Below are 19,015 nucleotides of genomic sequence, written 5' to 3' on the forward strand. Positions count from 1 at the left end.
TGACACAAACAACAGCCCAGATCAATTGACACAAACAACAGTCCAAATCAATTAATACAAACAACAGTCTGAATCAATTGACACAAACAACAGCCCGGATCAATTGACACAAACAACAGTCCGAATCAATTGACACAAACAACAGTCCGAATCAATTGACACAAACAACAGCCTGGATCAATTGACACAAACAACAGCCTGGATCAATTAACACAAACAACAGTCTGGATCAATTGACACAAACAACAGCCTGGATCAATTGACACAAACAACAGTCTGGATCAATTGACACAAACAACAGCCTGGATCAATTGACACAAACAACAGCCCGGATCAATTGACACAAACAACAGCCCGGATCAATTGACACAAACAACAGTCTGGATCAATTGACACAAACAACAGTCTGGATCAATTGACACAAACAACAGCCCGGATCAATTGACACAAACAACAGTCCGGATCAATTGACACAAACAACAGCCCGGATCAATTGACACAAACAACAGCCCAATCTGGATCAATTTATCTTTTTGCAAATATCAATGTTTTTAATGATCAGGAATCTACTAGTATATTGTACTTAGTCTACCAGTATTTTCCAATGTTGAATTTGAAGTGTTTATTTTCTACTGCTTTGACAGCTTACATTCACTCATGAGGTATGCCTACCTAACTTATCATATGAATTATGCCTACCTAACATACCATATAAACTATGCCCACCTGACATACTATATAAACAATGCTCACCTAACATACCATATAAACTATGCCTACCTAACACATCGTATAAACTATGCCTACTTACCATACCATATAAACTATGCCTACCTAACATATGATATGAACTATGTCTACCTACCATACCATATAAACTAAGCCTACCTAACATACATATGAACTATGCCTACCTAACATATCATATAAACTATGCCTACCTAACATATCATAAAAACTATGCCTACTTACCATACCATATAAACTATGCCTACCTAACATACCATATGAACTATTCCTACCTAAGATATCATATGAACTATGCCTACATAACATATCATATAAACTATGCCTACTTACCATACCATATGCCTACATATCATACCATATGAACTATTCCTACCTAACATATCATATGAACTATGCCTACCTACCATACCATGACCGCAGGATGTGCCGTCTGCTGCTGGTAAAAATTTTGTCTCACACATCTGACCTCCTTTGTAGCACCAAAGTTTCTGACACACCTCTCTCTAAAAGTTAAAAATACATACTTTTAATCATACTTCGGTTGCCACAACTGTCAGGTCTACGAAATTGAAATAAAACAACAACTACATGTACTTATTGTCAACATCTGTACTTATTGTCAACATCTGTACCTTTCCAAAGTCAAATATGCAGAGCTGAGTGTGTTTCCCAAACTGCCATTTACACTGAGTATCAGCATCAAATATCTGGCCTGGAAGTTTGTCTGGGAATCTAAGGGAGGCGACTCTGATGGGTTCATCAGACAGGCAGTCAGACTGTATCGTACTGTAAACACACACAGATTGACTACAAGAATACTGTAATGTGACAGTTAATGTTGAATGCATTCTGTTATTTTCTGCCTGAAAATCCTGTCACAATCAGAATATTTCCCCATTCCCTTTGCTATGGTTGTTGAAAACTGAGGACAAAATTACAGAACAAGACATGTTTGTGAAACATTATGTCCCCAATTGTGACTACATGTATATGTCCAAAGCAATTCGTTGTTGACCTTGACCTTTCCCTTCCATTCATAATTAATTAAAACTTGATCTCTCAGTTCATCTAACATGAAGATTTTATCTTGCATAGTGCAAAGGTTATGACCAAGGTCAATGTTGTAGAGAGACAAACACGGACCAAGTACAATGTTGAGGGGGTGGGGTTAAAAGTCAAGTACAATGTTGAGGGGGTGGGGTTAAAAGTCAAGTACAATGTTGAGGGGTGGGGTTAAAAGTTAATTTTGATGATTGTAACAGTCTCTACAGACTTACTTAAAGAAGCGGGCCAGGTATTCCCTGCTGCACCGGGACCAGGTGAAGGTGCCTGTCTTGGAGCTGAGGGTGGGGGACATGATGGTCCCTGTGTTGTGATGACAGTTGTTGTCTGATCCATCATGAAACATCCCAAAACTGAAACAGGAGGATTATATACTATATACCTACATTTAACAATGCTTTCTTGATAAACAAACCAGTGCTGTTTCAGAGTATTTAATTTTTTAGAAAATCACTGACCTTTTAACCTTTTAACATGTTTCAGGATATTTTGCAAATTAAATAATCAATTTAAACATTTCATTTGTATTTATCATATATTTGGTAATGATTATGCAGATTCGGCACTGCGCGATACAGGTGACATCACAATGACCAGTCCGAAAATCCATATCACATATCAGAAAATGCATATCAAGCCGAAAATTACCATATGGGGCCACATGGGCTGATATGACATACGATATGGATTTTAGCATGTAATATTTTCTATATATTACAAGTTTCAAATGAATATATGACACAGATATACAGAAAGCGTAAAACTGTTGTCCTATTCATGATTTCAACAAATATTTGTAAGGTAAAGGATTGTATATAATGAATACAATCACAGAAAAATAGATGGACTACTTTTATCCACCTTTCAATCCAAAAAAAAAAAAATACTTGTCAACTAACTTGTGACCAATCTCATGAGCAATGGTGAATGCTGTAGAGAGTCCTGTGTCCTCTGTCACAATACAACTTCTTAGTCTGTTGCACATACCTTTGATGGGAGCAAAGCCTGAAAGGTAGTCAGGAGTTAGTATAGGCCAACATGTGGGTGGTCTAATAAGTGTTGTAACTTATTTGAAAAGGAAGATATCCTCCAATAATTATTCTAAACCGGGACTTTTTATTATCATAGACCTATTATCATAATAATTTTTTCTGAAAAATAAACCTCTTCATGTGATGACGGGACTTTTTATTATCATAGACCTGTTATAATAATTTTTTCTGAAAAATAAACCTCTTCATGTGATGACGAGTAAATACTGAAACTCATCATAGAGGTTCGCTCCCGAGTTTTGTAGTATTGCCTATTTTTTGGGAAGCGTATTATTGATTTCTACAATGATTGATTGATTGAATATTGTTTAATGTCCCTCTTGAGAATATTTCACTCATATGGAGATGTCAATTTCTACAATGATTGATTGATTTTATATTGTTTAATGTCCATGCTGTCATGAGACAGATATACCTGCACACAATTAAATATATTCTCTGTTGTACTTGTGTTACTAGCAAAGGAAGCCACAATATTTACCATAGAACATACCCTATACCATGTATATTCCTGCTGCACATATCAATTTGCATTGAGTATTCTGATGGGCAAGTGCCTCAGTCATCCCAACCCCATCATTTTTGGACTGTTCAAATGTCTTTAAAATGGTTGAGATTCCAACTAAAGCAAATATTTTCTTGTTGCACTTGACACAATGCATTAAGCACCAGGATTTTGTTTGTTGTTTTTCCACCCCATTTGCCCCTCAAAGTGAAAGATAAAATTTCAAAAATTTATTGCACATGCATCTACAGGACACCACCAATCATTTCCCAAAAGATGATTAGGCTACTGCATAAAATGTAAGAGGAGTTCTAGGAACCAGGTTTTTCTATAGAAAAATGTCATTTTTCAACCCCAAATTGGTCCCCAGAATAAATTTGTCTATCTACAGGCCTGGATTTCATGAAAAAATCTCAAATTTTAAACTCAGTTTCAACTCAAGTAAGTTTTTATCTCAGTTGAGATTTTGCTCAAATTGCATTTCTCAAAACAATCTTAGTCAAATCTCAGCTGACTTAATCTTATTGCTCAGCTGAGTTCATTCCTAACAACACTAAGCGGGCCGCTGTCAAAAAACGTAAAAGCTGTCCAGCAACGTTCCCAAAGTCTGTAAACCGAACTGAACAGAAAGAGAACGTCTAGGACACAACTATCATATTCCAAAAGATTCATTGGTTAATGCTTACAGGAAAAGAGGAGGAAGAAAAAAGTGTGACAGACAGACGGATGGACCAGGGTAACAACAATATAACCAAACTTTTTTTTAAAAAGTGTGGGTATAAAAACTGGGGTTATTAGTGCTTGTTATTGAGCTACATTGTCTTAAACTTGACCTTTCTTAAAATTTACTTACGATTTATTAACATGAACTTGATTTTTCTGATGGTGTCAACAAAACATAAATCAATCATAATGTGAAATAAATATGCACTCATGTCTTCTAACATTATTGATATAGAAAAAAATTTTAAGCTAGTAGATTGGAAATAAATAATGACCTTTATGGAAAAAATCATCATATGGAATTTGAGAGTTCAAACAAAAATAGTAGGAGCATTGTAACTTTTTTAATTGCACATAAATCACAAAATATTGTTTTAAAATTCAAGATTGAACTTTAGAAAGTAGGTGTTATGGATCAAATTTTTGAATTATTGGCCAAAATACTGAATTTTCATACAAAATTTTGAGTAAATCAATATGGATGTTTTTAAGAATCGGAGTTGTGTTTACAAAACAAATCAATCAAATTAATGATTTTATAACAACATTTGAATTAGTTTAAAGTGTCTACTATACCTGTACCATGAATTTCAAAATTGAAATACACGCCTAGGGGTATACTTATTAAAATGTTGGATGAAACAATGATTGTAAAATTGTGCAAATTAAAAGAATCTTTCCACCACAAAATGTAGTCCCTTCCAAACCCTTTTAAAATTGGAATCAACACACAAATTTTCAACTTGACAGGTCTAAGTAGTAAATATATAATCTATTTGGACCAACAGAATATGCATTGAACTAACTGTCTTAAATTTCATTCTTGTTCTTGAACTACATAATGAATGGCATGCACATTAATCATATACACTTACCCAGAGTATCACATGGAGAGTCCTTGTGTGCACAAATGTCAAGGCCAGTCAGTAGGATAGCATGGTCATGTTGCCGATGGCGACGACCTCCAATCACTGCCTGCCACTGGCAGAAACTATTCAGAGTCTTATCTGCATGATGGGTAATAAGTAACCCTGGCTACAAAAGATGCATATCGACTTCAATACTTAGATCAAAGTAAGTTAATTACAAGTTATAATTAGAAAACTGACAATGTCAGAATTGAATTGGCATGGTTGGTACATCCATCTTTATTTTTTTTCTGAACTCAACAATATATCACAATGTAACAGAAAGTGCTGTCATCTAATTGATATAAAAAATATCTAAGTCCAATAGCTCCGCAATGACAAAACTGATAAATCTGAGAATCGAAAGGGATTTTCCACTTCTTAATCCAAGTATTACCTTTAAATTCTATGAAAATCTTTCAAGTAATCTCAAGTTATTGCATGCCATAGAAAATGTGTTTATCTCAAGATTAATATTAAAAAATTTCAAGTCCCACAACTCCGTAAGGACAAGACCAATATATCTATAAATCGAACATGGTCTTCTGCCTAATCCAAGTATTACATTGTATGTATAAGATTTACAAAAATCTTCCCAAGGAAACTTTTAAAAGTTATCATGTGCCAAATGCTGATGGATGGATAGACCAACAGTGATTACTATAGGGCTTTAAAAATCTTTGGTATTTTTTTCCCTTATATCTACATCAGATCAGCATGTAAAATATGCATATATTGTGGATTACAACTAGTTTAATTAGAAAGAAATAATGATAACCTCTTCATGATCCAGGATGATGAGACCCACAAGAATAATGTTGACTTTGTAACCAAGGGAACTGTCCTGAAACAGCTGAGATACCTGTCAGAAATGACAAACACATGCATATTCTGAATTTTTATAAAGAGGCCCATGGGCCTTAACAGCCACCTGAGTATCATCGCCCATATATAGCCCATAAAGGGAGTCTCATATTTACATTTAAGCCTCAAAATGGAGTCTTTTGTGCAGATGTTTATGATCTTTCAAACTGTGCATACAATTTTTGTTCATTAACGGAAGAAAAAATAGAAGTTTGAAGCATATAAATCATTTTGACATCCCCTAAAACTCCCGGCCCATAATCCCTTACACATAGGCCGTGGATTTCACAATATTAGAAGAGGACATTATAGGCATCATAACCATGCATTTAGTTTATCAGCTCCCACGACTGTGAAAGTAGAGAAGAAAAACTAAATTTTTATACATTAATTATGTGGCCATATTGGCCCTGCCCAATCCCCTGACCCATGAATTTCATAATTTAGTAGAGAGCTTCATGAACATCATAATCATGCATTTAGTTTTTCTCAAATAAATATGAAAGTAGAGAAGATTATCTAAGATTTAATACATTTTCACTATAAGGTCATATTGGCCCTGCCCTTGGCATTGAACCCCTGACCCAGGGGCCATGAATTTCACAATTTTGATAGAGGGCTTTACGGAAATTATATCCATGCACTTAATTGGGAGTAATGTGTGGGAGTAGAGAAGTAGATTGTTGAAAATATGGCCTTTTACAGCATATTTGGCCCCATCCATGAGGCCCCAGGGGTAGTAAGGTGATAAATTTCACAAGTCATATTCCTCTATCAAAGAGATACGGTAACAATTGGCCATGTAGTTAAGAAGAAGTTAAAAATGTAATTTAATTGTTAATGGATGATGGATGACGCACAACGACAGATGAAGACCAATGGCAATAGGTCACCTGAGTCACTCAGGTGACCTAAAACAAATTGTATGTTCTTAGATTTTGAATAATATATGTATTTGCATTCGAATTTAAACAAATAAAATCTTTCATAGAATAGTGAAATGCCCCAACCGAATTTAAATTTCTGTCAGACTTACGATATTGAATATACTGAGTACATATGTTGTGATGTTTTGTCTCCCGTGGTTCCAGTATACATATCTATCCACTACGACTAATATCTCTACGGATTTTTCGTATGCACTATGTGATTGTCGCTTGGAAGAGTGACGTTTCCTTCTGGTTGGGTTAAAATATCTGTCAGTATTTTCATAATGTGGATAATCTACAACAAATATGGTTTCCAATGAATAGTTTTAACATCATCATTTCCAAACAAGCACTAGTAAAATTCAGTAATGTCCGATTTCCCATGCCCCAAAATTTTACATTCTAAACGGGGGTGGGATGGGTGTCAATTTTATGATATTTGGATCCAGTGTTGAAATTGAAATTTTAAAAAATTTAAAATCTACACACACATGACAAAAATACGTACATGTTTGACTATCATAGAAATATGGAGTATTTTGTGCTACAGTGGACCGTTTGTACATGATATGGGCTTGCTGAGAGGTTGTGTTTGCTGTCTCTGATGTCATCTCAGAATGAGGCTCAATAACAAAATCCTCATCCACTGTTCTTAAAATCCCTGTCTGTAAAGAGATCATATACAAGCATATAAAAAGACTTTTTCCATTCTATGTTTGACATCATGAATTATTGATACTATTTGCTGTGTTTAAACTATAGCTACTGATTGAACTGTAGCATTCTGGGAACTGTAGCATTCTGGGAAATGGAAGACCAACTTTTTTCTTCTGGGAGAGCTACAGTTCTGGAGCAATGTGTAAACTTGTTCTTAAAGCTAGCCTGGCCACATGTCATTTCATTGAAATATCAGTTTTGCAAAAGCATGTTGACTACCTATGTAAAATAGTGCTGCTGTCTATCTTTGGTTCCTTTATTACATAGTTTCACCGTTTTGGCATGAGACTGCAGTAATTTCCAAATATCTAACAGCTTTTCTAGTTTGTGTTCAAAATCTATCATATTCTTTGAAAAGTATGTACAGTAGCACTAAATCAACATTACGAGACACCCCTGAACATCAAATATAAAGTGCACATGGATGAAATATGAAACAACAGCTTATCAAATTGAAAAAAATTAAAAAAAAATGTAGTAAATGTAATAGATTTTTTGTAATATGTACATTATTTTGTTTATAGTCATCAAATGCATTTTCCACTGAACAAAAAACATTGATCTGCTTTTCAAGTGCTACTAACTATGTCAGAACTTGAGAAATGATGACATATTGACATAAACAAGTAGACATAGGAAAATCACCCTTCATAGTGTAAAATGAAGAGTTAATGCTGACACACTAAATACTAACAGCATGATCTGAATGATTAAAAAAAAGATTAGCTGGTTTGAGTGACATTGTTGTGTAAAAGTTTTTCATATTTTAAGTCTTAGTTACAACAAAGGAGACCTCATTTAACCATGCTGCATTTTTCTTCAACATGGTACATAGAATCTAAACAGCTTTAACAGTGTGTGATTTATGAGTTTTCACTTAAATTTAAAAATCATACTTGTAAAGCCATTAAGATACTCGACAGGGCCAATTTTCCAAATGCACCTTATCTCAATGGGGCCATCTCAGATCAAGTTCAAAGGGACCCCCTAATCACCCTTTATCTATTGAAATATCTTACATACTTCAGGCACTGGTAAATTTGCAGTGTTTAGGGTGCACTAAAACAGTTTTTCAGGTGTAAGTAGTATGTTTATCTACCCACAGCTATCTATAGAAAAAGTGACAACCCATCACTGACGGAGTTGTTGACCTTTGTTTGAATGTTTATGAGTAATTTAACAGAGATCATAAATCCTCTAGGATTCAGTTTTAATGACGACTGTCACCCTAAAAGAATGTTTTGGCTTCCTGGCATTTTCGGGTCCCTTTAAATATTCCTTTAGATATTCTTGTACCTTTTTTTTTACTGATGACAAAGTACATCAATTCTCTTATAATTTTTTTGGTAGAAATACCATATTATCTGCTTTTTCTTGGCATTAAATCTTTGGGAAATATTTCAAATCTGGTGAGGTTTTTCAAGTAATGAGAAAATTACCACCGCTGCAGAAATATTGTCTTTAGAAAATTGGTTTTAAAATACATGAAAAATCTCCTTCATGTAACTTAACTGAAATTACATAACATAAGCTAATATCTAATCTAATTATAGTATATTCAAAAATGATAAAACAAATGAACCAACAAACAGAAGAAAAGAAAGGAGACTCAGGGACTTAATCACTCATGTGAGTCACCATACTCAAACAGTCGTAAAGGAGACTCAGGGACTTAATCACTCAAGTGAGTCACCATACTCAAACAGTCGTAAAGGAGACTCAGGGACTTAATCACTCATGTGAGTCACCATACTCAAACAGCCGTAAAGGAGACTCAGGGACTTAATCACTCATGTGAGTCACCATATTCAAACAGCCGTAAAAGAGACTCAGGGACTTAATCACTCACCTGAGTCACCATACTCAGACAGCCGTAAAGGAGACTCAGGGACTTAATCACTCACCTGAGTCACCATACTCAGACAGCCGTAAAAGAGACTCAGGGACTTAATCACTCATGTGAGTCACCATACTCAGACAGACGTAAAGGAGACTCAGGGATTTAATCACTCATGTGAGTCACCATACTCAAACAGCCATAAAGGAGACTCAGGGACTTAATCACTCATGTGAGTCACCATACTCAAACAGCCGTAAAGGAGACCCAGGGACTTAATCACTCATGTGAGTCACCATACTCAAACAGCTGTAAAGGAGACCCAGGGACTTAATCACTCATGTGAGTCACCATACTCAGACAGCCGTAAAGACTCACTAGTCTGAAACACTAATAGTATGAAACTTTCCCTAATAGTGGCCCCATTCTGGAGTCATGGTTTATAAGAAATAAGATATCATTATTTGAGTTCATTGGGACATGAAGTTGGTCACGTGATCAAATCCTGGGGTCATGGTTGACATTAAAATGAATCTAATCTACACAACATGAGGATGCTTTCATACTCATATGACAGGTTGAATTCTTAGTGGTTCTTGAGAGAAAACCTTTAAAAAGATTCTGATATACATGCCCATTGAGTCTTGGAATAAACATTTTAAAAATCTAGAGCACATAAGAATGACTTTAATGACAACAGGCAAAGATATTGGCTAATTTTGTTCAAATACCTGGACTTATAGCTCATGTGAGCTATAAAGAAAGAAATAGATCTATCTTAATTTTGGTTGGTATGGTTACTGTTGACTCATTTTGAGAAAATGGTATTTCATAGAAAGTGTCATACAATTAATGGCAGTGCAGTGCTTACCACAACTATAGTTAATATCAACAAAGTAATGTAAAATAGTTTTGTGTCTGCCCGAAAACTCACCACCCCTCCACATAGGGACAGCGCTACCTCAGTAGAGTGAGGAAGAAGAGTTCCCCTGAATTCACAGTTGCTAGTGTGCTCTTCAGCTCTGGCACTATGGTTACTGTAACCATGGCGATAGTAGACCTTGAAGCCTGGGGCCAGCAGTTTGGATGAGGTATGGAGGTGAAGGTGGAATGTTTGATTGAAGCCTGTAATGTTGAGGTGGAGGTCTTTGGTGGATCTGTGATTTTGTGAACTGTGAGTTGAGTTCCAGTGAGATAGGAAGCTGCCATTGCGGTCCACAACAATGGGAAAGACGACTTGGTAATCTGTAAAACAAAGCAGATCTGTCATAATGAGTCTGTTACAGGTAATTTGTAAAACAAATCAGAACTGTTATAATGAGTCTGTTACAGGTAATCTGTAAAACAAATCAGAACTGTTATAATGAGTCTGTTACAGGTAATCTGTAAAACAAATCAGATCTATCATGAGTCTGTTACAGGTAATCTGTAAAACAAATCAGAACTGTTATAATGAGTCTGTTACAGGTAATCTGTAAAACAAATCAGATCTGTCATGAGTCTGTTAAAGGTAATCTGTAAAATATGTCACTTTGAAGGTGTGCATGTCACCCTGGTAGTTACATGTCACTGTGTTAGTTACATGTCACTGTGTTAGTTACATGTCACCATGGTAGTTACATGTCACCCTGGTGGCCTACATGTCCAGTGATAGATCCACAGTGGAACTCCTCATTTGATGGTCATCAAACTTCATACATGGGTTAGCTATATTATGTATGATTTTATAATCACTGATTGATAAATTCTATTGAATTTCAGATCAAAAGGTCAAAGGTCATCAGGTAAAGTGCTTTATTCATGACAAATGTTGTCTGTCCATTCACACACAGCATAGATATGAATAGTAGAAGACCCCTATAGATTTCAGATGTCAAAAGGTCTGATCAGGATTTCAGTAACATGTACAAACATTTCTCTCTTGCTTTTTTTCACTACAAGTTTGTCTACCTACTGACTATCTATTCCTGATGTACCATATATCTAAATTCTGCTGAGGAATAATTCTATAATCTTTGTGCAATATGCTTCATAAACATTTCTGGGAAAGATATACACATGTATGCAACATCACTTATGTGACCACAATATCAGCCTAATCAAAAGGGGCATTCTATCCACTGTGCCATGTGGGAAAGCCTACAGATAAAAATGTCAGGAGCTTAAAACAGTTTAATAATTCAGACCTCTCCGATATATACCAGTCTGTTCAAAAGGTCTGAAGATGTAGCTCAACAACCACAAAAATGTGAGCAATGACTAGTCAGAAGGAGTATCCCTACATGTTGTGGTGGATTTCCAGGTTACCCACTGTTCCATGCTATATATTCTAAAGAATGTTCTTATTTCTTTTGCATTACTAATGCTCATACTATGTGTTTAAAAAAACTAAGCTATCTCATTTTGTCTCAACCTGCTGGTTTCAATGTGCTTTGAAACTCAAATAATCACTCAAAATTACACCTTGTGGTTTACTCAAAAAAGCACAAACAAATACATTTCCCAATATAAAGTTTAGATCTTAGGTCATCTGACTTCAATTGTCGACAGCAATATGTTAATAAATTCATATCAACCACAACATATTCTTCGATGAAAAATTTCTACAGACACAATTTTTCAAGTCAAAAACTTCTTTCATGTTCTCTTCTGTATAATAAATATTATCCAGGCTTCTGTAAACTTGGAAAAATGATGTATATATCATTAACAAGTGTTACCTACTGCGTAACTGTCAAACGCAACCGAGATTAAGAACAGTCTGTGCACTACACCCGTAATCCAAACAGAAAACTTAAGCTTGGTATGTATATATGTGCTTTAATTTTTGATAATATTAAGGTAATATATAAAGATCTCCATGTCAAGGTCTTTGCTAATGTCTTGCCTATCATAAAACAGAGCAGTCTTTGAGAATAGATATTCAACACATCTTACACTCAGGTGAACTTGACCTACTAATATATTAATATATATTTAATCTCATTGTTAAAAAGTCATTAACTTTTGCAAATTCATGGTCATGATGACCTAATGAATTAAAATCTAATCTTAATATCATTTAGAGTGATCTTCTTGTCTATAGGTTTGTATTACAATACCCCTTCCTATTGAAATATAGCCTATAGACAGCCAGTAATTAATATCAAAGATTCCCACCCCACTGTGAGACACCATACTTAAGCTTCTTTCTAAGCCAGTCAAGTTATTCTCTGTCATTATGAAGTCATATCTAGTGGTTAAAGATCCCGGCAATGTGTTCCCCAGATAATCCAAGACTCAGGGTAGATTTATGGGGGATTAGTGTGGGATTCACTCACCTTCATCATCTTTCAGACCGGATTATCCAATTTCACAGTCTGTTGATAGCTTATGGTTTTGAAAGAAGCTTTTTTGATGTGAAATTTTTGTGTCTCATTTTGAACAAGGGATTGCCTGACATAGTCCTGCATTGTGTAAATGTTGAGAGTTATGTTTTCACTTCTATCAGTTTGGAAATGTAATATACATATATTGAATGTTCTAAAAGTTAAAAGGTCTCGTTTTGCTATGAATTTACTGCATTTTATCATGCATTATAGTACAAGAATTTGACATGAGGATGCTTACAATGTGCATTAAGAATTCATTAAAATATGACAAATATTCCATTGACACCAAACTTAACATTCACCACCATCAGAACTATCAATAGTAGAGCAAATCTTTTCTAGTATGCCAAAATCTCCATCTTCACAGTTTACACTTTTTTGGTAGTCATAAGGTCAAGAAGTACATGTAGTGGTACATGTACATGTACTGGTCAAAGGTCATTTAGCTTTGAACTTTGTATATTACCATCAATCTAAGTTATGATACTTTATCTCATACTTGGTAATGATCATGCAAATTCTGCACCATGCAATACGGATGATGTCACAAAAGTCGATATTAACAACACGTCATATCACATATCAGACATTCGTGCAAAACTGCACATCAATCTGGAAATTATGTATTCACTTGTAACAATCAGTGTATCAAAGTTTTTACCATGGTATATCAATTTATTATATACCCAACAATGTTCCAGTTTTTGATACTGTTGATTTCATAGCATGATGTGATGAAAAAGAATAATATTTTACAAAATCAGTTCTTGCACTCCGTATAAAATTTGAAAAAAAAAAAACCCCATCAAAAACACAATACCGTTTGTATACAATATTTAAGCATAAAATGAGCAGTATATGATAAATAGAATATTACATGTCAAAATCCATATTGTAAAAGTGGTTGTTTACGCTGGGGATTAAGTAAGCGTTATTCACATCCACAAGGTTGAGCTTTTGTCTAAAAAAAATCACACTGACAATCTCTGTAACCTTGACCTTTTTTTAAAAATGACCTTGGGTGAGGATCAAACACTCCCTAGTAACAAGCAACCTGAATTATGACCCTCTGTAAACCCTGTATTGTAAAGATGTGGGCCACAGAAGAATCCCGATTCTATGACCTCAGCCTTTACTACACGCCCTGAGGTCAAAAGCAACCGTTGTTCCATATCGAAGTAAGCATCCAATGTTTCTATGTTATAATCTGATTCAATGTAATACTGTATCTCCCTATGACCTTAACATATGACGTTGAGAGCTAGAATTATGATATTCCATGCATATAGTTGGTTAAAGAGATTTTTAGCTCATGTTACTTGTTTATTGTACATAGTTCTGACTTTAAATAAAAATTACTTACTTATACGGATGTAACCAACATTTGTCTTGATTCTCTAATACAATTTTCTGGGTTTTTTTGAGCAGTGACCTTGACTTGGTCAAATTCACCTTTGAACAGATCTAAGGTAATGACACACTCTATGACCCTATAGGCAAGTATTCCATCCAGTGTGCAAACTAGTTCCAGTGATTCTAGCTCATATATTTGTAAAATCTCATTCAACTTTTCCAGCGCAACACAAAAAATTGTAGTGACATGGTTTGAATAAAAAGAAATACATATCTGGCTTTTAAAGCCGCTTCTTCAATGAATTGCCAAATTAACCTTTCATATTTCAATCAGTAACCAGGACTATCTTTATTTATAACTAATGTAGGATTTCTTCACATTTTACCTGGATATCTTTCATAATATGGATTTAATGTCTATGACATTTCCACCCATTAAGTATTTATGATTGAATGATAAAGAGGTAATCCATCTAAATTTAGTTTCACTCAGAAAAGAGCTGAAAAGTGTAAAATAGTTTTAAAAATACACCAATACACATGAAGAATACATGCTTCTGCATCATGAAACATGCCAAAAGAGGCAAAATGGCTGGGCAAACCAGGCATTAAGGCTGCTTAATCAAGCCAACATGAGCGACAAGCCAACGAGACGTGAACAAATGACACCTGTTATCCCGGTGATCTTTTCTGTATTCCCGCATCAAGCCGGTGAATGATATGGATTTAGATGATTGGCATATCTATTCACATCGGAAGAAAACGAAGGGTTGACAAGAGTTAAAGAATGCACAGGGGTATGGGTATATCAATTTTCCAGTGAGAAAAAGATTGGCAGTTAATTCATAAAATGATAAAACGATGTACCTTTAATGACTTTGGTCCCTGAGATTGATGCTATCTTCATAAGTGTACATATCTGAAAAAAGAAAAACAGGAAAACATGATTTTTTGCCATAGTTCTGACTAAAGTGTGTGTGAAAGTGGCAAGAAGAACTTAAATACCTGCAAAAAATGACAAAACGGTGAGAAATTTCTTTCGACTTTTGGTCATAATTTGTCATAATGTCTAACAACAATTAACTTAATAGAAGCTTTAGTAGACTGGTGGATGAACCATAAATTCCAACGTGGCACTGGAATTTGAATAATATTGACGCTGTATTGTTAATGTACCCATACGCAACAACAAATTGCAATGCATGTGCAGTGCCATTGAAAACCAAGCATGTTTTACAAATTTACCTTGGTGCAAATATAAGGTGCAAAAACTTTGGCTTTAATGTTAAAATTAATTCTAAAGCTTTTCAAAGAGATAAGAAAGGAAGTTTTATGACAATTTTTTCTTAATATGTTATCCAGGGTAATTAGGGGTATCCTGGAATGTGAGATATTGTCTTCCTATCTTTTGTTACTTCAAAAGAAAGTTGTCCTTTGGGTTGATAATTCAAACTGATAAAGTGCTTACTAGTTCCCCAGCACTACCTGTCTGGTCCACCCTAAAAGCAATAAAGTGATTTGGAAGGAATCAAAAGTAAAGTCTAAATATTAACAAACAGTTGATGCCTTTTCCCTCCTACACTCACCAGAACTTTCTTTCCCTTCATTATTTCTTTATTCTTTGTACACATATGATCAAATATGTGCCACATTTAACAATTAAATTTCAATGAAATTCAAAACATGAATTCCCTATCAAAATGAAATAGAAAACTGTAAAATTAGAAAAGAGAGAAAGGGCAGTCTATGTTTCTATATCTTGTGTCCTATCTCTTTGTCATTGTTACAGTATTATAATAAAATACTATAGTCATCCTACAGAGCACCCTGGTTGCTTAAAAATTTGGGAAAAGGGGTGGGGGATGGTGATGGTGGTGGCTATTTAGTGATTTGTGTTGAAATATTTCCAGTGAAATTTTGACTTTGAGAAATGTTTAAATAGATATCAAATTCTAAAAGATTAGTGTTATATTTTCCTTTATGATATTATACCCACTCAGGTCTTATAATATTTTAAATTGTCAAAACAACATACTGTGATTACACAAAGATATAATAGCTATTACTATAGTGTAATAATCATACTGGGGGTGTTGGGGGGGGGGGGGGTGTTGGGGGGGGGTTGCACTTATAGGGATACTCAATACGAATACAGTACATTCAAACCAGAAAACTATATATCACTAGTTGCAAGGGGGAAATTCCAATCTCTTTAAACAAAGATTTATTCTACAGAAAATACATGTATAGGACTAGCAGGTAATAGTATATTTCAATTTTCAATCAGATTTGACATATTGTCCTTTGAAAATGTGCAAAAAGCATAAGGTAGACAGCAGGATAGAAGCTTTCACACTGAGTTACATGACATGAAGCAACAGGGTGTCAAGGACCTGTCAAAATCTATACTGTTGTATTTCATCTGTGAATAATGTCCTTCTTTATTTATTGTTTAATTTGCAATACCAAAAATTGATATCGTACTTGAATATGATAGGTTTGTGTATTCATCATTTAAAGTTTGACTGATTCTCAGAAAATTTAAAATAAAATGTTGCATTCTATTTTGAAAAAAAAAAATTCTTCAAAATGTATACGAAGTAAATATTTTCTGAGCCCTGACAGTTCAGACAACACCATGCCAGTTTTCAATAGAAACTAGATTATATTCTAACCTGACTAATCACCCCCCCCCCCCCCCCCCCAACTCAAACCAAACTAGAGCATATTTGGAACACATTCATACAAACATGATATGAATTCCTGCATTACATTGTTAAGGATCAACCAGACTACGGCTTTATATCTTGCAACTTTGACTTGTCATAAATCACTTTGATGGAAGATTTGTCAAAGGCAACTCTTGGAGCCAAGAATGCATGTATAAAGTCTCTATAAAAATATAGGACCTGTACAAAAATAATTTCTTCAATGACCTTGACATTGTCAACAGATGACCTTGATCTAGGATCATAACATGTGTACAGGTCCAAAGTAACCTTTTGTGTAACATATCATGGACCAAACTTTTGTGCTCTGAAGACATAATTCGACAACGGATTTTATTGGACAATGGATTGTCATTCCTTTTCCAAGTGACCTTGATCCTATTCACATGACCAAATAACATATTCCCCAGCTTAACAACCAGCATGTCAGGTGTAATCATTTTATATACCTTTGTTAAACAGATACTTACCCTTGACAACCCTGGATAAGGGTCATACCATCCTCAAGTCACAGGCAAGATTTAATTAAGTATGAACATATAATGTTACTTTGTTACAAAGTCATGACCTGGACATGAATTTTAAATTTTTATTGGTGACCTTGTCTCTGTCTCTGAATAACCTTGTTCAAGGTTCATGGCATACCCTCAGGTCAAAAGCAATCCTTTGTGTAAAGTTTGAGCATCTATTGCCTCTTACTGTTTCAGTACTATTATGTGGATGTGCATACACAGACATAAAAATGGAAGTGATTCTCTTACAGGGGTGCGAAATTGTAATGTAATGAAACCAAAAGGGTATAATTTGTGGTTATATCATATATATAGATGCAAGTTACTTTCATGTTTGCAAAAAAAAAAATGTTTTTCAGTACTATAGATTGAACTAGTATTACAGAACATAAAATAAACCAAATCTGATGCTACGTCCATCAAGTCAATGTCCACTGTGTCAAAAAGATGTCCATTTCAACTTCGTGAAGTCCCCCCCCCCCCCCCCCCCCCCCCCCCCCCCCCCCCCCCCCCCCCCCCCCCCCCCCCCCCCCCCCGGCTTTTTTTGTCCTCAGTAACAGTGATACAAGAAGCAGTTGTAAATTGCATTGAAATCTTCCTCCGATTTTTACAGTGGTTTGGCATCTGGCTAGAACTTTTGGCCCACGCACTCAACTTTCAATTGTCATACTGACTAGGCCAGACTTTAACATATCAATATTCATTTGGGTTTCTAATATTGAGGCTTCTATAGGTAGAAATCATTAAACTTCCACTAATTAAAAGTTTACTTATGCATTATCGAAATACATGGTGATTGATCCATTGCAATATGTTGGTTATCCATTCATTTCTATTAGCTATGCAGATATTGAGGAAAATGTTATAAATTCATGGGTATACTTTACGAAAAAACAGTAGGCAAATTAAGACAAATGGACAGATTCAATAATTATATGCGTCTCTGAAAGAAAAAAAATGGGCAGACCGATTACAAGGTGAAGACTCAATTCATAGCAACAGAAAGTCGGCAGAACTATCTGTGTGGGTTTATCAGCCCACAGAAATTTAAATAATAATTCTAAATACGATATAGTCTGTAATACTGTTCATTTTAAGTATTCAGTTGATTTATAGATGAATAACTGTCTAATATATTGCAAGATGATGTGGTAATACATATATTAAATTCTAGACCCATAATTGTAAAAAGATTATATGATTACCTGACTCCTATCTCTTACAATCACAACCTTGCCAGGTTATTTTTATAGTGTAATACAAGACCAGAAACCCGTAAGCATTAAGTTTTACATATATTAGCTAAAGGGGACACAATAGATATGATAATGTTAAAATACATGTACATATTAAAAAGTTATCTTAATCCATAATGTAGATAATTTTGGCTTGCTTGTGAGACGTTCTGATAAGAAGGATTTATAATCTCGTGTGGAATTTATGTATCACAAGGCATCCAACAAATGCTGATCAAACATCTTCAAAGCAGGTCTGAATCAATACTGGCACAAACTGGCCAAATTCCTTCTAAACTTTTAATTAAATTCCAAACATCCTCAAAGGTTATACATCAAATTTCAATATTCTAAATAATACACACGATTGTTGAGTTCAATCCCATAATGCTCTCTTGAGAGTGCCCCCTGATGGTCATGATCCCCCTTGCCTTAACCTGACCCCCACACTAAACCAATATTGTTAAC

The 19,015-nt window shown here is 34.9% G+C and overlaps 1 protein-coding gene across 5 annotated transcripts in view; it reads right to left on the reverse strand.

The window, feature by feature from the left end:
• The window catches only part of LOC125663614 (A disintegrin and metalloproteinase with thrombospondin motifs 16-like), a 74,972-nt gene that overhangs the window by 13,514 nt on the left and 42,443 nt on the right, over positions 1 to 19,015 (reverse strand). For 4 of the 5 annotated variants that reach the window (XM_056152998.1, XM_056153000.1, XM_056152999.1 and 1 more), the window contains 10 exons: positions 14,939 to 14,990; positions 10,282 to 10,592; positions 7,302 to 7,458; positions 6,901 to 7,088; positions 5,779 to 5,862; positions 4,968 to 5,127; positions 2,712 to 2,817; positions 2,028 to 2,165; positions 1,383 to 1,536; positions 1,155 to 1,253 (listed from right to left, as the gene is read on the reverse strand). In XM_056152998.1, coding sequence (XP_056008973.1) covers positions 1,155 to 1,253; positions 1,383 to 1,536; positions 2,028 to 2,165; positions 2,712 to 2,817; positions 4,968 to 5,127; positions 5,779 to 5,862; positions 6,901 to 7,088; positions 7,302 to 7,458; positions 10,282 to 10,592; positions 14,939 to 14,978 — 1,437 coding nt within the window. In that variant the 5' untranslated portion in view covers positions 14,979 to 14,990. Of the gene's footprint in view, positions 1 to 1,154; positions 1,254 to 1,382; positions 1,537 to 2,027; positions 2,166 to 2,711; positions 2,818 to 4,967; positions 5,128 to 5,778; positions 5,863 to 6,900; positions 7,089 to 7,301; positions 7,459 to 10,281; positions 10,593 to 14,938; positions 14,991 to 19,015 lie in introns of those variants that run through there. The other variant, XM_056153001.1, reaches the window with a different exon arrangement.

This window comes from Ostrea edulis, chromosome 1 (assembly GCF_947568905.1).
Source record: "Ostrea edulis chromosome 1, xbOstEdul1.1, whole genome shotgun sequence".
Taxonomy (NCBI): domain Eukaryota; kingdom Metazoa; phylum Mollusca; class Bivalvia; order Ostreida; family Ostreidae; genus Ostrea; species Ostrea edulis.